The sequence below is a fragment of the Hippopotamus amphibius genome, chromosome 9 (genome assembly GCF_030028045.1).
Source record: "Hippopotamus amphibius kiboko isolate mHipAmp2 chromosome 9, mHipAmp2.hap2, whole genome shotgun sequence".
Lineage (NCBI taxonomy): Eukaryota > Metazoa > Chordata > Mammalia > Artiodactyla > Hippopotamidae > Hippopotamus > Hippopotamus amphibius.
Genome location: NC_080194.1, coordinates 35828648 through 35850000, shown reverse-complemented (window position 1 = coordinate 35850000; position 21353 = coordinate 35828648). Strand labels below are relative to the sequence as shown.

Sequence of the window (21353 nt, the reverse complement as noted above, 5' to 3'; positions counted from 1 at the left end):
AGGGTGGAGGCAGAAAATGAAATGAGGCCTCCCTCCCTGTTAACCCTGGTCTGGCCATGGACAGGACTGACAACTAGAGCAACTGAGTCCCAAAAAGGAGACTGTGGGCAGAAACAGCTGCAGATACAAAGAGATGCAAGACGCAGAAAGTCAGAGAGAGACAGAGAGGAAAGAGCTGATGGGTGTGGGTCCCTCTCTCTCTCTCACACACCCCCCAAACACACACACCCCAAGTACACACACATTTATATAGTCACTCCATAAATAAGGTTATTCTTGACAGCAAACTCCCAAGAAACAAGGGTATCCAGAAATATGTCTGGAGGAATCAGAGTTTAAGTTACTGGAGTTCCCTGGTTTTATGATCTCTTACCACCCATGGAGGCATATACCAAGGCAAAATTGAGTACCTATCTTCATCTTCTTGCTCCCAGCCTCTTTCTACCTAACACAGGCAGGGCCCCGACCCCAGTCCATTATCCTATGCAAGGGGCCCTAAAGGTGAATGGTCACCACAATGGTCACCATCTTCCCCTTTGCACCTTGGTACCTTCTGACGGACATAGCATACAGAGTGGGTAAACTTACAGGTCCTCTTGAGACAGGAGCCCCCATGGCCATTTGGAATTATCTATCTCTGGTAGGAGAAGCTGTCTTTTCTCAAGAGTATGCCACGTGGCCTTGGAGGAGAAGAACTGAAACCTCCCCATTGATGTGGCAACAGGTAACAAGATGGCGGTCAGTAAAATAGGCAGGCTGGGGAAGCACACGGTAAAATTGCAGCGGTCATCTGTAAAGCTGAACAATTCTGATATTTGCCTTCCACAGCATGTTCCTGAGCCCCTGGAGTGAAGGACAAGCCCTGGGCCCTCAATACCCATCTGTTTTCAGGCAGAGGGCGGTGCTGTGGTTTGTCCAGGGCTGCTGTCCTAGGGTTTGCTTGCAGGACTGAGGTAAGCTTGATGAGGCTGCAGCCTGCAATAAAGGGCCTGTGTTGAGATGAAACTGAGGGAGCGGTTTACCCAAAGAGGCTAAATATAGCATCATCAACAAGAGAAGTATGAAACTCAGTCAAAGAAAGAAGCTGGAGGTCAAAACCAGAACCTGACACCAGGGGCAACACTCATGAACGAGAAACAGAATTGAATTAGAGGGAGAGGAGTCTCCTCAGGCAATAGAAAGCAGAGATTGGGACGGGATGGGCAGGGTCTGACAGAGCCACATTGAGATACAAGACTAAGTTATAAAGAGCTTAAAAAAAAAAAAAAGACTGAGTTAACAGTGACTATCACCCAAGCATGCTACAGGCATGAACAAAGAGCCCCATATTAATTCAATCCCAGGGGCCGGAAGGAAGGAAGGAAGGAAGGAAAGAAAGAAGGAAGGAAAATGGAACTTCTGGACATGATCAAAATAGTTATTGAAATCTAAAAATCACTGCATAGAATAAATAGTGGCTGAAGTGAGAATTAGTGAGCTAAAGATATAGCCAAAGAATTTATCCAGACGGTGGCAAAAAGAAAAACTGAAAATAGGAAACCGGGATTGAGATATGGAGAATAAGACAAGAAGAGGCAATAGTAAGAGCAAATGGCTGCAAATTTGCCAGAACCAGTAAAAAACCATGAATCTATGTCAAGCAAAATACACAACGAGAAATCCACCTTTAAATGCGTCATAATAGAACAGCAGATGCTAAAGACAAAGAGGAGATCTTGAAACAGCCAGAAAGAAAGGACCCACAAAGAAACAACAAGGCAAACAAAAGGAAGCCAGAAGATGGTAGAATATTTTCAAAGTACTGAGATGATGACTGCCAACTTAGAGCTGTCCATCCAGGAAAACTGTTTTTTGAGAATGAAAGCAAATGACGGTCATAGCTTTTTGTGTTTTTTTTCTTAATTAAAAATGTGAACTACCAAGGAAACTGCTCTAAAGAAATTATTAAAGGATTTCAGAAGGAAGTCTTAGAGGTAAGAAGAAATAGTATTTAGAAAAAAAATGAAAAACATATAGGCGAATCCGAATATATATTATCCTTAGAAAATAATGCTAGCGTTTATATCATGGTGCTATTTCCTCTTTCCAGGGGAAATAATGAATAACAGTAAATGAAACAGAATGGAAACTATCAAAGCTAAAGCATTTCTAAGTCCTTGTATCATTGGTGAAGTCACTCGGAATTAGTGAGTCAAATGCACGGTAACTTCTTTGCCTGCACGCTGCTGGGGCACCATTGCTCCATCAGTCAGGAACTCGGTGCTAAAGAGAGTAACGACCACGATTTCCAGTGCTTTGAAGAAATGTCAGACACAGAACCCCTGGTCAGCTTTCTGTGATTTCATATTGTTGGCGCATCTGTTGTGTCTCTGGGGGCTGCATCTCTGCATACGTTTGCTGTGGCTGAACCAAGAAAAAAGGCATATGTAGATCTCTATAGAAATTGTGATTCCATGAAAGATTTTGAGATGAAGAAGGTTGGTGGTATCTTTTGGAGTGCAAGGTAGTACTGGAATGCAAGGAATTTCTTTGGATTGGGTTCCATGGAATTTTGTCCCTGACCTATGTTCCAGAATTATGAGACATGAATATGTAGTCTAAGTAATAGCGTGTCTGATAAATAAACAACAGATTTTTAAAATGCATGGTAAAATTAAGAGTAATATTTGAAACCCCAAAATTAGAATATATGATTCTTAACTACTATAAGAACAAAAAGAATAAGAAAACATAATTAACTAACCCCATTAAAAGGCCAAATTTAAGGGAAAATGAACATGGAAAATTGGAACAAATAAAAGTCAAACAATAAAATGTTAGAAGTTAGACCAAATATGTCAACACAGAAAATGCTAATGGACTAGACTTGTCAATTCAAAGAGAGAGATGGCAGAATGGATTTTTTAAAATAATTAGCTATAAGCTATTTACAAGAGCTACACCTAAAGCATAAATATATAGAATGCTTGAAAGGAAAAGAATGGAGAAAAAGTATGTGAGAAAATATTAAGCAAGGAAAATCTGGTATAGTTATTATCAATCTCAGTAGCAAAATATAGCTATTATTAATATCAGCAAAACAGACTTCAAGACAAAAAGCATCATTAGGGCTAGAATTAGTTCATACAAACTAGTAAAGGTCTAATTCACCAGAAAATTTTAACAATTCTAAGCTTGTAAGTACCTAATAAGATAGCTTCAAATATACGAAACAAAAATTGACAGAATGAGGGAGCAAGTGACAACTCCATTACCACTTTGGGCAGATACCAGCCTTCCTCTCTCAGTTATAACTAAGTCAGACAAATGAAAAAGATCAATTACGTATAGATTTAAATAGCAGAATTAGCAAGTTTTATATACTGGATGTTTATAGGGTACTTTGTCCCACATTCAAGTGATAAGCATCCTTCTCAAGCACACCTAAAACATTTATAAATATTAACAACACACTTGCTTATAAAGTAAGCCAATGTTTCAAAAAGTAGTATCACTGTGACATATTCTCTGACTGAAACAAAGTCAAATTAGAGGTTATTAACAAAAAGATAAAGGAAAACTGAATTATGAACACAAGCTATACACAAAACCGAATTATAGCTTGTGTTCATGAATAGGAAAGCTGAATGTCATAGTGATATCAGTTCATCCCAATAGCTCTTTAGAGTCAACGCAACTCCAAACTAAAGTCATCATTACGAACTTGACACAAAACCAGACCCATTACAGTCATAAATTTAGATACAAAAATCCTAAACAAAATATTAGCAAACTGAGCCCAATATTATGTGGAAGAAGTAATACACAGTAAACAAGTTGGGCTTAGCTCAAGAATGGGAGACGGCTTTAATTTTTTTAATCTATGAGTATTACTAGTCACATTAACAAATTAAAAGAATAAAAATGCATAATCATCATAATTGAGCAAAAAACAGTTTTATAAAATTGACAACTTTTTTTTTTTTTGACCATGCTGCACAGCTTGTAAAATCTTAGTTCACCGACCAGAGAAACCCAGCCCACAGCAGTGAGAGTGCAGACTTCTAACCACTGGACCACCTGGGAATTCCCCCAAATTGAAAATTATTCATAACTATTTTTAAGAATTTTTCCTTAACCTCATTAGAGGAACCTACAAAAACACCCACAAGAAACAGTATTCAAATGGGTAAAGATTAGAAAAGGTAGTCTCTTTAAAATCAGAAATAAGACATGCATGGCTGCTCTCACCTCTTTAATTTAATATTGTACTAGAATCTCCAGTCAGCACAATAAAAAAGGGGGGGAAAACAAAGGCATAATGACTAGGAATGAAAAAATTAAAGCTATTTTATGCAAATAATGATTATCTACATAGAAAACCAGAAAGAATTCACAGATAATTACTAAAACAATAGGTGAATAGAGCTGACAGATGAATAAGCTATTGCACTTCTATGAATCAGCAATAAAAAATTTAAAAATGTAATTATAAATACAACATCTACAAAAGCAACAAAAATATAAACAACAAAATATGTGCAGACATATGTAAAAAATTATAAAACTTTACAGGACTACATTAAACAAGGCCTAAGTAAATTACAGCCCATGTTCACAAATAAGAAAACTTAACATCACAAGGTTGTCAGTTCACCTCTAATAGATCTTTAGGTCAATGCAACCTAAATCCACCAAATTTTACAAATTTATTTTAAAACATATAGGAAAGAGCAAAGGGCCAAGAATAGCCAAAACACTTTTGAAGAAAAAGATGGCAGAACAGAGGGAGAACCTGCCCAACCAGACACTGAGACAAATCCTAAAACTACAGTGATTAAAGCAACCTAACATCAGACCTGCTCTACCAGATTTCAAGACTTATTCTAAAATTAAAGATACAGTCATCAATAAATTATGAGATTGGTGCAGAATACACCGAATGGAAAAGAAAAAACAAGAGCCAGAAATAGTACTCGGCATTTATGAAACTTTGATGTGTAAGTATCACGGCAGATCAATGGGGAAGAACAAAACAAAAGGTAAAATTTTTAAATTCCAGATAGATTAAGGGGTTAGAACAACACTTTTAAAAACATTAAAATAGAGAGAGAATAGGTGCCTATGTTTCTGATATTCAAATAGAAAGGATTTCTTAAGTAAGACCCAAAAAAAACCTCTAAACATGAAAGAAAGTATTGATGAATTTGACTACACTAAAACCAAGATTGGTTCTTCAAAGGACACCTCATGGGAAGTGAAAGGAAAATCTAAAAATGTGCAGAATGTACTTGTAACATTTATGACTGATAAGAGATTGGTATAAAAGTATGTAAAGCAATCCTCTTTAAAAACAAAATAATAAATAAATAAACAACCTAATAGAAAACAGAGCAAATGCCATGAAAAGATTTTTCAGAGAAGTCAAAATACAAATGGCCACTAACATATGAAGAGATGCTCAACCTCATTAGTAATCTAGAAAATGCAAATTAAGTCCACAAGTAGATACCACTAAATACCCATTCAATTGGGAAAAATTAAGACATGGCAGAGTTTGTTCAACAATGAGAACTTTTATACATTGCTAATAGGAGTGTAAATTGGTACAACCCCTTTGGAAAACAAGTTTGTATTATCTTGTAAAAATGAATATTTGCATACCCTAAAACCCAACTGTCTTAGTCTGCCCAGGCTATCATAACAAAACAAACAAAAAACCACATGGACTCAGTGCTTAAACAACAGAAATTTATTTTCTCACAGTTTTGGAGGCTGGAAGTCTGAGATCAGGGTGCCAGCAACATCAAACTCTTGTGAGAGCTCCCTTCCTGGCTTAGAGACAGTTACATTCTCACTGTATTCTCACAGTGTGGACTTCTTATAAGACCACAGTCAGGTCCCAACCTCAAAACCTCATTTAACCTTAATTACCTCCTAAAGACCCCATTTCCAGACACAGTCACATAACTCTTGAGGTTTAAGGCTTCTACATATGAATTTTGGGAGGCCACAATTCCGTCCATAAAACCAATTACCAGGTGCTCAAGGGTACATATACAGAAGGATGTTTAAAGCAGCAATGTTCATAATGTCAACAAATGTAAACAATCCACATGTCCATCAACAATAAATTGGAAAATAAATTTTGGTATGCTTATTCAGTGGAATATTATACAGCAAGTAAAAATGAATGCACTATAGCTATATGCACCAACATGAATACATCCCAGTGAGCTAAGGTTGGGAAGAAAAGAGGATCCCAGAAGTTTACCACTTTCAGTATTATACTCTTTTTATAGAGTTCAAAAACTAGCAAAATTAAAGAATATATTATTTAGTCATACATATTTAATTTAAATAAAACCATAATTTTAAGTAAATGATGATAGACACAAAATTCAGGTAAATAGTCATTTCTAAGGGTGGGGCAGTGAGGCAATGAGACACTGGGAAGGAAGACATAGTATATATAATAATATATATAATAAAACAGGAGTGCTAGAGCCAACTCATACTGGCTCACAAAAGCCAACTGTTAAATTTTCAGGAATTTCGAGAGCCAGTTGCTAAACTGCAAGTAGCTTGCAATCAGCTATAGTGGGAGTATTTACACCCTGGAAATTGGAAAACACGAAAACCAGGGCCACTTTTTTTCAAGGAGCTGGTTGTTAAACACTAACTAGCGTACCACTGAATGAGAATATTCCAGTATTCATAACAATGATAATATCTGTTGATAGTATTCTAATTTTCATAATAATATATTCTGTTATAATATAGTTATATTATAATTAATTTATATTCTAATATTCATAAAAATAATTCATAATATTATCTGTTGATAATATTCTAGCTCTTGGTTCGGGTCATAGGTTCTGTTTACTATCTTTTTTTTTTTTTTGGCACACAGGCTTAGTTGCTCCGCAGCATGTGGGACCTTCCTGGAGCTGGTATCGAACCCGTGACCTCTGCATTGGCAGGCGGATTCTTAACCGCTGCACCACCTAGGAAGCCCCTCTGCTTACTATTTTAAAAAAGAATGAGGGACTTCCCTGGTGACACAGTGGTTAAGAATCCACCTGCCAATGCAGGGAGCAACTAAGCCTGTGAGCCACAACTACTAAGCCCATGAACGCAACTGCTAAAACCCATGCGCCTAGAGCCCATGCTCCACAACAATAGAAGCCACCACAATGAGAAGCCCACTCACTGCAACGAAGAGCAGCCCCCACTTGCCACAACTAAAGAAAGCCCATGCACAACAACGAAGACCCAAAGCAGCCAAAAATAATAATAAAAATAAAAATGAATGAGTGTTCTAGTTCTGGTAAGTCCTTTTTATTATGTTATTTAAAAAAAATGAGTGAATGAATGAATGAAAAAAGAGGTTCACGAATGGACCAAAGATGTCAATGTGTCATGCACCAGGGAGTACGACTGTTACAATTCTTGCATCTGTGGTAGGAAAAAGATGAAGAGAAAGAGCACTAAGTTCCCTCCATATGGAGAACAGCAAGTGTCAAAAGAGCCTCCACTAATGAGTGTGGTCCGTGGACACCGGAAAGGTACCATCCCATGTTCTGAAAGTAACACGCCAGGTTCAAGGAATGAGAAGATGGGCCCTCTAGCCCAACAGAGGTGATTCTCCTTGGCTCCCTCACTGGGCACACCGCTCCAAGGTCAGCTCTGGGCTGCAACACTGGCCCAGGCAAGGTGGACTGTGTGGCTCCCGTGGCATGCACAGAGACGTGGGGCTACCCTAAAGTCTCCTTTCCTAAAGCTTTAAGCACCAGCCATATGGCCATGACCCACCCAGCCAGGCCAGACCCACCCCAAGGCAGCTTCGGCAGGAGGGAGAGCAAACACCAGCGACTCCATGTGGTTTTCTTCCTCCACCTTGGCATGAAGTCAACGGGGTTGGTCCGGCTTACTGCTGCTCCAGTGAGGCGGGAGTCAGGTTAGCAAGCCAGAGAAAGAAGGTGCACTGACCCAAAACCAGGGGGAGGGAGGGAAGGCCAGTGGCAGGTGTAGAGAGTAAAACGAGGGTATCAGAAAACCAGAGAACAGAGAGCAGGGAGTGTCAATGTGAGTAGGCAAGCAGGAGCCTGGTCTTGGGGAGCCCTGGAGAAAAGGAAGTGCTGTAAGTGATGGCTCGCCTGGTCAGGCTGGCTTTGGACAGGGTGGCCAATCAGCTGGTGGGCTGGGTTCCCTCCAGAACATTCACCCATGCAGGAAGTAGGTCTGTGGCAGCCACAGAAAGTGCCTCCAGGCAGAGGGCCTTAATGGTGCTGAATTCCAGGGTAGCAGGGGAGTGCCCCGGGCTGGTGGAGCTTGGGTGAAGAGCACAGCTTCCTGAAAACTGCCTGCGGTGGGCAGAGACAAACTGCAGGTGTTGGCCCCTAAGGTACAGTTCCTGTGCAGCTTCGTCCCGCAAGGGCAGCCCAACAAAGCCCCAACTGCAGCGTTGCGAGAGCCTGGGGCGCCCCCTCGTGGTCCTCTCATAGTTGGCGCTGAAGCGGGGGTGGGGGTGGGGGGGCTGTCTTTACTCCAGCCGTCATGGGGATGGGGGATGGGTACATCAAGCTGCAGGCCCCTGTAGCTGGAGCCTGTAAGTGGAGCCTGCAGCTGTGACCCTGGTCTTGTCCGGCAGGACTGACAAGCAAGTTCATCAGGACAGTCAGGAACCTGTGTGTGATGGGGAATCTTATGTGTCAATTTCACTGGGACACAGGACCCCCAGATGTTTGGTTAAACATTTTTCTGGGTGTGTCTGTGAGAGTGCTTTTGGATGAATTGAACGTTTACATTGTTAGATTGAGTCAAGCAGATTGCCGTCTGTGATACTGAAGGCTTGAACAGAACAAAGGGGCTGGCCCTCTCTCAGGTATTAACTTAAAAAAATACATGCACAATGTGAGAGTTGCAAGTTAAGTTTTATTTGGGGCAAATTGAGGACTGCAGCCTGGGAGGCAGCATCTCAGAAAGCTCTGAGAAACTGCTCCAAGGAGGTGAGGGGAGGAGCCAGGATATATAGGGGTTTTGCAACAAAGGACAGGTAGTCAGGAACGTCAAGAGATTATTGTTAACTAAAGGAAACCAGATATCTCAAGTTAAGGAATTTAGTGCTTTTCTATGTATGGGAAGATGCAAGCTTTGGGCTCACTGAAATCATTCCTTTGATAGGCACCTTAGCTATCTGGGGCCTGCATTTTCACATCTTGAGTCTCCTCAAGGGCTCACTGCAGGGGGTGACCCGCAGTCGGATGGCAGGTATTCTTTTCCGCTAGGGCTGCAGTCCTTGATGACTGTGACATCCTTTGTTTATTGATATGGCAGGAAATATTCCACTTATAAATATTGCATTCATCCCAGGTAACAGGGAATGCCCTCTACCTGACTGCGTGAGCAAGAACATCGGTCTTTTCCAGCCTTCAGACTCAAACTGAAACATCGGCTCTTCTAGGGTCTGGAGTCTGCCAACTTTGGGGCTATAAGTACACATCAGCTCTCCTGGTCTCCAGCTTGTCCACTGAAAATCTTGGGAATTCTCAGTCTCCATAATCCCTTGAGCCAATTCCTTATAATAAATATATATTTCCTGCTGGTTTCTCTGGAGAAAGCCTAACACTATACGCCGTGTGCACAGTGTGGAGCCCTATACCACAGTCACCATCCGGAGTTAGCTTGACCCCCATAGGAACCTTTGATGCATGACTTGGGCTAGCTGATAACACAACCCCATATCAGGGAAGGCATTCAACATATAGGATCCTGGCCTATCACTTAACGACAGCCTTAGCCTTACGGCGCACTGACCAATCGATTAACACCATTTTCTTAGCAGGAATTTTCCTTGTCTTGAGGTTATAAGAGCTGGCTGCGAGCCCACGGGAGGGTCAGGGTCTGCCCTCCCTCGTCTGCCAGGAAGTTGTCCCGTTGTCTTTACAGCGCCCCTCACTAAACTCTGCTCTTTTGTTCTCAATAAACTCACTCTCTTCTGAAATGCTGTGTCTGGAAATTCTTTTGCAACCCATGCTCAGACCACGACACACAACATATTTCCCATACATAAGCCCATTTTCTCTCTCCCCATGACGTCTGCCCTTTCCTGATAAACCTGGACCCAGAGTTTCTGTTTACAGGGTTCAGCCTGCCTAGATCCCTCAGGCAGCTCCGAAAAGCCAGCATCCAGATGCATGCAGGCCCTTGTCCTGGCCAGGCAGCATCCCTGGGAAGATCCCCCTCCTCCTGCCCCTGAGCCACATGACCGGAGAAAAATGATAAAGGCTGACAGGATCCTGGAGCTCTCTGGGCTCAGCTGGGTCCTCCGATAATTGTTCAACGCCTTTGAAGGCTCATTCTCAGCCCCTCTTCCAAACACTGCCATTCCCCCCAAGGCTGAACTCTACCCTTACCTTGCCATTCTCAGCAGATTGTCTTGCCTCCACTTCCCTGAGAAAAGCATTTGACAGGAACTCCTGCAAGGTTCCTTCTCTCCCCAATTAAAGTGTCTCTGATCCTTCATCCATCCCTTTCTTTGTTCCTCCAAAACAGAAAGGTCTTTAGGCCACTGATATAAAGGCAAAGTTCTTGAGGGCCGTGTCCACAGCCAATGCAAATCCACACGTGGAGGAGAGGTCCCAAGGGTCTGCACAGTCATTTGGGGGCAGCAACACATCTTCATCAGGGGTGGTTCTCACCTCTGGCCTTCTTCCCATGGGATGATCTCAGGGGACCAGCCTGGCTAAGGCAGACCACCCCCCAGGCACCCAGAAGAGAGGTCACAGCCCAGGGCAGCCTCTCCAGCAGGTCCCTCATGGGCAAGACCATCCCTCTTATCAAGGCTTTTCAATCAGGTCCTCCTTCCTGCCTTGTTTCATGAGATAATTCCCCTTGCTCACACTTGTATGTTCAATCTTTGTCTCTCCTCTAGATCCTTACTCTTATTTTAAAACATATTTAAAATTCTTCCAGCCTAAATTATCCCTGTCTCAATCCTGCTCTTCCCACTGCTACTGCTTTAAATGTCTCCTTTCCTTCCCAGGCAGTTTCCTTGAGGGAGTAGCCAGCACTCACTACCACGAGTCAACCTGATCGTTCCCTCGCTCCTGAATTCTGGTTTCTGTGCCCCCCCCCCCAATTCCACTGTGATGCTCTACCAGGGTAGGTAAAAATCCAAGTCATCAAATTCAAGGCTCACTTTTCAATCCTTCCTGGATAAGCTGTTTACCTGAGTTTGGGGGAATGGAAAGAAAGAATGTGTGTCCAGCAAGAGTACTGACAGGGGAGCAGGATCGTGTGAATTCTAACTATAAAAGGTAGATCTGAGGAGAAAGCAGTTCTTGGGCACGAGAGTCAGGACTAAGAAGTACAACCTTACCCACCCACCTTGCCAGCTGGATGCTGGCACTTGACCCAAGGAAGGGAGTGGACAAGTTTCCTGACAGGCAGATGTTATCAGCCTCACCACATCAAAATGGAAACTGAGGCTCCCAAAGTTACACAAAGAGTTAGGATCAGAGCTCCTTCCACACATAGTAATGAGCATAGCAACCTCCTAATACTAATAATTAATGTACATCGGGCACATGCAAAGAGCTTTACAGAGCATCACCTCATTTAATCGCCTCCCAAAGCACAGACTAGTAACTCCACCAGATCACTCTACACTTCTGCCTGCAAGTCTAATCGACATCTCAAGATGACACATCCAAAAGCGAACTTGGGATCTTTTCCCCAAAACCTGCTTCACTTGTAGCTTTCACCATCTCAACTGACAACACTTTCTTCATGCTAGGCGCTCAACACAAAAAACTGGAGTCATCCTTGACTCCTCTCACACCTCACGTACAATTTCTCAGAGAGTCCTGTTGTCTCTACCCTCAAAATATATGCATCATCTGCCTACTTCTCACGGCTTCCACTGCTGCTGGCCTGGCCCCAGCCACCCTCATTTCTCACTTAGATTACCTGGTAATCTAACATGTCTCCCTGCTCTTTCTCTCTCACCTCCTTCTCCCCAGTAACTACCCCCCAACCCCATTCTATTCTTCTCAAAGCAGCTAGAGTGATTCTTTTAAAACTAAGACAGATCATGACCCTCCCCTGCTCAAAACTCCATCTCACTCAGACTCAAACTCAAAGTCTTTACATGACCTGGGAAGTCCTTAATGATCTGCTCCCCAAGCCCTATGGAGAGAGGTCCATCTCCTGCTACTCCCCACCTTGATCCTAACACTGCAGCCATCAAATAGCCCTAAACACACCAGGCCTGCTCCTGCCTTAAGGCCTTTGCACACTGTTCCTTCTACCTGGAGGCTCTTCCCCCCCAATAATGGTCCTACCCCTCGCCTCCTTCAAATCCACTCGAATCTCACATTCCCATTTTGACCTGCTCTAACTCCTCGCAACTCCTGATTTCCTCCTTATTCTCAGCTACTTTTTGCTTTTTCTTAGCACATATCTTCTAACACGTTCTGTAATGTGCTTATTTGTGTCTCTCCACTAGAATGTATACTTTTCAAGGACGATAATCTTTGTTTTGTTCACTGATACATCCCAAGCTCCTAAATGAGCGTCTGGCACATATTCAAATTGTTGAATGAATGACTCGCGCACTGACACCTTAGGGTGCTGTCAAGAACAAAACCCTTTAAAAGGCACCTCGATGTGGATTATCCCATTGAAGTACCGAGGCCCTTGCGCCGCTCTCTGGCTCCATCTGGTGGCGGCTGTTGCTCCTCCTCTCAGCGCGGTTCCAAGTTGTCTCGGAACTACTTAGCTCGATTCTCACTGAGTGCGCATCGGACCGAAATCAAAGAGCACAAATTCAGAGCAGGAAATCGTTGCCGTGAGAAGCATCAGCAGTAACCAATAAGCACAAAGATTTAGTTCACGTGGTGCAGATTCAGCCTATCGTTCTCCTAATATCCCCCAACTCACCCCCTTCCGCTCCTGGCTCCTTCTCTCTCGGCAAGATGGCCACACCGGCGGTACCGGCGAGCGCGTCTCCCGCCACCGCAACCGAAACCCCGGCTGTGGCCTCAGACCCGGCCCCGACCCAGACTCCAGCCCCAGCCTCCGGCTCAGCGCCGGCTCCAGCGGCGGTTCCAGCTCCAGCGCCGGCTCCCGCCTCATCCTCAGACCCGGCGGCCACCAGCGCGGCTCCGGGCCAGCCCCCGGCCTCAGCGCCGGCCGCGGCGCAGACGCCGGCGCAGTCGCTGCCCGGCCCTGCTCTCCCAGGCCCCTTCCCCGGAGGCCGCGTGGTCCGGCTGCACCCGGTCATTTTGGCCTCCATCGTGGACAGCTACGAGCGGCGCAACGAGGGCGCTGCGCGCGTTATCGGGACCCTGCTGGGTGAGTGGTCAGAGAAAATTGAGTTCTCCTCTACTTCCCACCTCCCCTTTCTTGTCTCTTTCCACCCCATTGTGGTTATTGATTGGGTAAATATCGTGTGCCAAGTGACTTACATTTTATCTTTAATCTTCCCGGTAGCGTTTCACGTCAGGTATGATTAGTTACAACCTACGAAAAATGAATGCAGACTCTGACTAGGACGTCAGAACCCTTTGACTCTCTAAGCCCAGTGACCTTATCTACTGCTAAATGTCTTTGTTTTCCAGGTGTTAATAGAGAAGTTTCTTCTAACCCGTTGTCAGTGGAGAGGGGACATCTGTGAAAAGATATCCCTCTCAACAAGTAAACCGGTTGGGCAGAGACTCGTTTAGGGTTTCAGTGATGTTCTACTTTCCTAAACGTCTAAGCCCGATCCTCTGTTCCTCAGGCTCACTAATACTAGGCGCCAGTGAGATCGGGACCCAGTTCTCCCAGTGCAGTCTCTGATTCTACATTTGGACACAAACAATTTCATTATCTATTATTTGTATTAACGTTCACGTAGAGAAATAACTTTTCCCCTGCCATGTTCCAAATTCAGGGAATAGATATTTTATGTTAGAGTAAAACTGAGAAGCCCTAAAGAGGGATTTATAACAATATATCCGTTTCTCTGGGGACTGCTGGTCCCATCAAATTCATTTTCACTCCATCTTGGTCACAGGTTTTGGACACTTTTGCGCATCCACTTTAGTCGCATGTATCATTTCTTACCCTTGAGTGTGCAGTAGCTTCCATTGTAGAAGACAATCGGCGTATGGCGAAGAGGATGGTAGTTGTAGGCAAGACTCCAGCACATATTAGCTAAGTCTGTTTCCTTCAGGGGCTACTTTAGACTTCGTCTGTGCAAACTAAATTATTACAGAAGGCATCTAACTGTGCTGGCACAGACTAGGTACAAAAAGCCGTTGGTTGCCATCTTTCTCCACATCAGGCATACTCGTCTCACACACACACACACACACACACACACACACACACACACACACACACATCCTCTCCCTCTTTATCTTTGAGGGTGTAGCATTTCACAGAAACGTCTGTCCATCCATTACCTTTCAAACATTGCCATAGTCGTCTCAGACCAAGGCTTTGTGTTCTCTTTGCCTGTTCTCCTTTATTTTACCCTTTAAGTTCCACTCATCTGCCAGGTTCCCAGGAAGAGTTTTCACTCTCAGTCCTTCATCCCATACCTGCACCCTCACCCCCATTCTTAACCTCCCAAAGTATGCCATCATTCTGTGACTGCCCTGCTTTGGGCTTCTGTAATAAATGATTCTTGAATCACTGACTTGGCACTCGACAAATACTAGCATGCTCTTTCAGCAGCACTGTCAAATTTTTCAAAGTCGCTAGAGCTATTTAACTAAAGAAACAATTCTCCACCATAGTTTTGTGCTAAGTGCCCCCACGTATTACAATGACCCTAGTTAGACCAACTGCAGGCTACATTTTTCAGATCCTCTTCCAGAATGGAATCATAGATTTTGCTTGCTAGGAACTTAGAAACTTTCAGTTAGAAATCAATTCATGAGACATATTCCATTTGGTTAAACAAAATCACTCATGCCTTTTATGTACCATAAAACTATTAGGTACTTAGAATTCAGAGTTTGATAAAAACAAGCTCTATTCTTAACCTTAAATTCAAGATGAGGATACACTCTTGTAAGCAAATAATTAGTATATAATGTGATAAATGCTCTAATAGAAGGGTATCATAGTGGCATGCAGATAGAGAAGGCTTAACTCCTTCAGAAGCTCAAAGTGGTCAAGTCTGTTGTCAAATAAGATAAAAACTATGTATCCACACTACTATATGTAAAACACAACAAAGACTTACTGTATAGCACAGGGAACTGAACTCAATATCTTGTAATAACACAATGGAAAAGAATCTAAAAAAGAATGTGTGTGTGTGTGTATACATGTATAACTGAATCACTTTTCTGTACACCTGTAACGTAAGTCAACTATACTTCAATTTAGGTAAAAAAAAAAAAAGAGTATCCATTGGGTTTGGAGACAGAGACATAGTTTCAGCTAAGGGGGCAGAAACCATAAAGAAGTGAAATTAAACAGACACTGATGGGTATAGGCAACATTGTGGTCTGTGGTGGGGAGGGAAGCACTTGAAGCCTGGGTGGGAGGTGCCAGGAGATGAGAAAAAAATGGAGACATCAAGGGGCTAGAAGTATTAGTGAGGTCAAGAGACAAATGTAGCAGAAGTAAAAGTGTCATCAGAACTAGAAGAATAAAAATTTGTGGTATGATGTTAAAGGTTCACAGGGAGAAGGTTTCTGGATGACGGCAGGATTAAGGTTATCACTGTGGGACCATGTGGCTGAAGGGCGGTACAAGGGACCCTCCCTAAAATTGTGCTCTGAGGATAGACTGCTATATGAGTGGTCTCTGTAGATGTGATTAGAATCTTCCAGGCAGCTCTGCAGATGAAATTATATTAAGGAGAAAGTCCAGAGACTGAAAAATGAAGGTCCTAGAGTGAAGATCTGGAGTAGGACTGGTAGCAGGAAGTGACAGACAGGCAGAAGGAGACCTTGTGAAGGACGAATAGAGCCTGTTTGCTGATAGTTAAAGAAGAGAGTTGGAGATCACTCCATAGTTTCATTTCTCTGGAAAATCCTGGTTCCATTGGTGCACATGGCTGAACTTGGAGCTCATGAGTCCAGCTTGGGGTCTTGTTGTTGTTGTTCCTTGACTTTGAGGAAACCTCTTGAAAGCATTTGGGACAGTTGGGAGCCCAGGGTTTTGTAATGCATGGACAATTCTCTCTCACAGGAACCGTTGACAAGCACTCAGTGGAAGTCACCAATTGCTTTTCAGTGCCACACAATGAGTCAGAAGATGAGGTGAGTGGGACTTTGAGACCCCTGTGCAGTCTGTAGCTCTTCATTTGCTGGACTCTCCGTGAGGCCCCTCCTGTGCCAGTGTGTTGTGCTCGTAACTAGACCTGCAATTCAAAGAGCGTCGTTCCATTTGTACATACTCCCTGGGCTGTTCTGTCTCTTGGGAGTGGTCTCTTGTCCTGTTTATCCATTTGCTGTGGACTTCTGTCTTCTTAGCTGCCTTTCCTACCTTCCTTCTTAGGTGGCTGTTGATATGGAATTTGCTAAGAACATGTATGAATTGCACAAGAAAGTCTCTCCAAATGAGCTCATCCTGGGCTGGTAAGTTGGGACAGGGGGCTGGAAAGTCTCAGTATTTGATTGCCAGTGTCTTTTGCCACCTGACTAGGTATCATACTCCCTCTTTTGGAGACAGAGTATTGAAAGTGTATTGTCTCAAGGAGCTGTGAATTCAGTGTGTTTTCCTGGCAGTTTTGATCCTGTGAGGCCAAGAATACTTATTTTGAACTGCAGCTTTTACTGAGCAAGCCTTTTTTGCCTTGCCGGTGACTTACAATTTTTCAGGAGCTCTAAGTCAGCCTTCATTTGATTTGATACAATTTTCAGTGTGCTTATCTTTTTGTCATGTGTTGTCCCTGGGGCCATGACTACTGTAGGGATGTCGGGTACCTAGAGACACTCATGCCACTATCCTGTTTGGTATTGATGTCACACATAGACAGGAGTCCACAACTGTGTTCCATTTTCCAGGTACGCTACAGGCCATGACATCACAGAGCACTCAGTGCTGATCCATGAGTATTACAGCCGGGAAGCCCCCAACCCCATTCACCTCACGGTGGACACGAGCCTCCAGAACGGCCGCATGAGCATCAAGGCCTACGTCAGGTGACCAGAGTCTTGGGCCGCAAGGGCTTGAAAGGCTCCCTCATTCATGGCTATGCCTGGATGGCACCCCGCCTCCACGCCATGTGGTGTCATCCTTCAGTGTGCAACGTGCTGCCTCCTAAGGAAGCCCCTCCTCACTCAGTGATTATCATTACAGAGGTTTTACTCCGAAACAAACTCTGTCCCTGAAATTTCCACTCACTGATCCTTGCCTACCCCGTTTTCTGCTCATTGTTCATAACCAATTTCAAAGGGCAGCCCTCTAGGTATTTGAGCAAGCTTGTTTTTCCTGTCATCTTTTCTAGAAGCTGACTCTTACACAGCTCTTACGGCCGATCCTCACATGGTGTTCTGGCCATGATTCTTCTCCATGTTCACTGAATTTCTGAGCTGCCCCTCAGTTTGTCGTTATCTCTAAAACTGTGCACAGGACACGGGGTGGTACAGATTAAAGCACAGCTGTCCTTGTTTTGAACATGTCTGTTAACCCGGGATACAGTACAGTTTGGATGACAACACATTACCCTGTTGGCACATTGCGCAGCTAGAATGCTGGTTGATGGGGGATGTCGGGAAAGGCTCTAGGGGCATGCCAAAGAAGGGGCGGTTGTAGGAGTTAGAAGGATTATATTTTCTGCTTAGAATGGAGCCCTTTGTGAGTGCATCTCTTACTTTAACTTTGTGCTGTTTCTGTGTCTGACGCTGAAATGACCAGTTACCCATTATGTGGTAGGACAGAGATGGTGGGTGGCAGTCCTTATGGGCCAGTTGGTGTACCACTAACCTCTAGCCTGATTTCTTAGCCTTTTCCGGATATTTCAGACTCCTCAGGATCCAGTGGAAGTGTGTAGTTGACACAGTAAAGGCAGTCACCTTTACTAAGATGACTTATAGCACCCAGATGGTCTAGAGTTGACTTCTTTTTTCAGTGCTGATGAGGAACTCTGTCCCAGAAAAGCCCTGTCCTGTCACCTTTTTCCATGGGGAAGGATGCCTAGGCAGCCAGTTCCGCAGGGAAATCCAGTGTCCTGTCCTCATCACTGAGCTTTCAGTGTGTGAAGTAACCCTCTTTTTTTTTTTTTTTTAAATTTTATTTATTTATTTATTATTTTTGGGGGGGTACACCAAGTTCAATCATCTGTTTTTATACACATGAAGTAACCCACTTTAAAGGGTCCAGTCCTGGTCTAAAAGCTGAGTTCCATCTCTCAGGCCAAGGGTTTGGTGTGTGGAATGAACTGAGGGAAGAAGGTGACTTGTTCCCTTTAGCTCTCTGGGCTTCAAGTGGCCCAGCCTTCTTATCTCAGAACCTTAGAAGCCATACGCTTGATATGACTGCTTTCCCAGTCTGGACTAGACGTGGAAGCCCCCTCCCAAGTCCATCTGTTAACCCTGACTTCTCTCTTCCCAGCACTTTAATGGGTGTTCCTGGGAGGACCATGGGGGTGATGTTCACACCTCTGACAGTGAAATACACATATTATGACACTGAACGCATTGGAGGTGAGTGACTTCCCCATACCCGCTTTCTAGGTCTTGGGCGTTTTTCAGAGGCCGGGGGTGGGGGGGTGGGGGGAGGGTTCTGTTCTGTAACAAGGATGGAAGGCCTTGTGTGGGTTAAGAGGAACCATTGATCTAAGGTTTTTGATGACTTGAAGTCATTCTTCTATAGAAATGAAACTCGAATTATTTGAGAAATTGTTGGAGGTGGGAAATCATCAGCACCAGAGGCTACACAGCCATTCGAACGAGACCAGAACCAGTGATTAGCACACTGGGTGCAAGAGTTGAACTCTCAGGAGGAGGAAAAGCTGATAAGGGCAGAGCAGGGGAGTTTGGGGAAGCTGACTGAGTCCAAAGGGAGGTGGTTAGAGATCTCTTTCCTGACGAGATGGTTGAATACTCTGTGTCTCTTCTATCCCCCAACCCGGTTCAACAGTTGACCTGATCATGAAGACCTGTTTTAGCCCCAACCGGGTGATCGGCCTCTCCAGTGACTTGCAGCAGGTGGGCGGGGCATCGGCTCGCATCCAGGATGCCCTCAGCACAGTGCTGCAGTATGCGGAGGACGTGCTGGTGAGGAGCGGAGGGAAAAGGAAGGAGGAGGGCATGATCTCCACCCTGAGATGGCTGGGGATGTGCTGATGAAGTGACAGTCTCCGTGGTGAGAATTAACTGTGCCTCATTGACTCTTTGGTGCTCAGTCTGGGAAGGTGTCAGCCGACAATACCGTGGGCCGCTTCTTGATGAGTCTGGTTAACCAAGTACCCAAAATAGTTCCTGAGGACTTCGAGACCATGCTCAACAGCAACATCAACGTGAGTGCCGCCCCTGGGCTTCTGGGAGCCGGCGCCTTCCCCCGCCTCAGCCGTACACATGTGAAGGGGGTTGGGGGGGTAGCCTGGAGGGGACAGAGGAGGCAGGGCTTCGCCTTTGGCCCCCTTGCAGTCCAGGCTGGGAGAAAGAGAGCACAGGTGCTCGGAGATTCCCCTGCTGTTTCCTTGCTTCCGTGGCTCTGGTGTATCAGTAGAGATGAGAAAGTGCTCTCAGGCATTTCCTTCCTGTCTTCCACCTCCCACTCTTGCTCTGCCTCTCCCAGCTCTCACTTACCCAGGACTGCCCTCACACTTAGTGTCCATCATGCAACTGGCCAAGACCAGCCTTTCTGCTTGCTCTCTAGCTGGCCCTTCACTCATGCTGGATTCCTTCTCTTCCAGGACCTGCTGATGGTGACCTACCTGGCCAATCTCACACAGTCACAAATTGCCCTCAATGAGAAACTTGTGAACCTGTGAGTGGCCCGCAAGCAGCCCTCCTGCCAACCCTGGGATTCAGAATGGAGTGAAGGAGAGATGGTTTCTTTGTGGTTTGAGTCACACTGAGTCAGTCAACTGCTTATGACTCTAAATAAACATAGCCTGCCTTTTGTAAATGAATTCTATCTTATGTGAGTTTACCTGAGGGTGGAAGGGAGAAGACAGTTCTGGAGTTCACACAGAAACCAGGAAGTGAGTGCTCTGGTGGGAGCTGGTTGTGTGTGTGGCCTGACTCATCATCAGTAGTTGCACCCACAGCCCAGGGCACTTTAGCTTTTCCTGCCCCAAGACCAGATAGCCCTCTCAGCACCCCCGTGGTACAGGGGCACTTGCTTCCCACTCTTTTTTGCCTTTGTTCAGAGCAAACTACCTTCCAAAAAACTGATTTTTATCACTTTTCTTCCATAGCATCTTAAATGGTTGGCAGAACAAAGAGTTCCCTCGTGCACAGTTTGAAGTACCTAGAGATGTGCTAGTGAGGGAAAGAGGTGGGAAAGAAGGAAGGGGTGGACACAGACCTCCATCCTGAGACCTGTGAGTATGTGCTGGTGGAAAGATGGCCTTCTGTGTGATGTGGATAACTGTGCTTTGCCAGTTTTTTTCTTTTGGTTTTCAACCTGGAAAGGTGTCCACTGACGATACTGTGAACCATTTCTTGATGGGTCACGTGGTTCCACAGGAAGTGAAAATGAGAATCCGTGGAGAGAAAATAATTGAGACTTGGATACTTATCTGAACTGAAAGAGTAAAGTGAGTGGTCAGTGTTTTGAAACACCTGAATCATAGGATAGAGCTATTTGCCACGTGGTCCAGGATGTAGGATTAGATCTGTAGGTTGTTTCCCTCCGTTTTGGTGGGGAAAACAGAAAAGTGAATAACCAGTTGAAAAACAGTAGAAAGTGAATGCTGGATCTAGCATTTTTTGAGCTCCTGTTATGTTTGAGGGCAGTTTTAATTATCTTCGTATTGCAGAAGAAACTATAATTCATAGGAGTTGAGTATGTTGCTTGAGGTGACACAGTTAGTAAGTGATGAAACAGAATTTGAATCCAGGTCTCAATTTTTTTTTTTCACGTGCCACCCTCTGCTTCACAGTTTAGTGGCCCAATGAAATAATTGCTCTAATAAAGCAAAAATACGACATAATGGGAACATATCATAAGGATTGACCAGCTCTGTCAGAGAGTCTATCTAGGACGTGATATCGGAACTGGTGTTTTTTGTTTTTAAACCAGGAAATCAGGAAAGGCTGATCAGGACAGAGGAAGTACATGCAAAAAAGCTTAACCTGTTGAGAATCTAAGGAGATGTATGCAGGAGCCAGACCATAAGGGCCTGCAGCCTATGGAGGTTGGATTTTTATCCTGGAAGTTGTGGGAAGGCACTGGATAATTTTAAGCAGGTT

The 21353-nt window shown here is 44.3% G+C and overlaps 1 protein-coding gene across 1 annotated transcript; it reads left to right on the top strand.

Annotated features, from left to right (window-relative positions):
* The first annotated feature begins 12944 nt into the window (after window positions 1–12944).
* Window positions 12945–20068, top strand: EIF3F (eukaryotic translation initiation factor 3 subunit F). The gene is made up of 8 exons (XM_057695533.1): window positions 12945–13338; window positions 16177–16247; window positions 16486–16565; window positions 16995–17132; window positions 18544–18635; window positions 19072–19208; window positions 19337–19450; window positions 19850–20068. The coding sequence occupies exons 1-8, from the start codon at window positions 12960–12962 to the stop codon at window positions 19925–19927; spliced, it is 1089 nt and encodes a 362-aa protein (XP_057551516.1). The 5' UTR covers window positions 12945–12959; the 3' UTR covers window positions 19928–20068.
* The last annotated feature ends 1285 nt before the right edge of the window (window positions 20069–21353 follow it).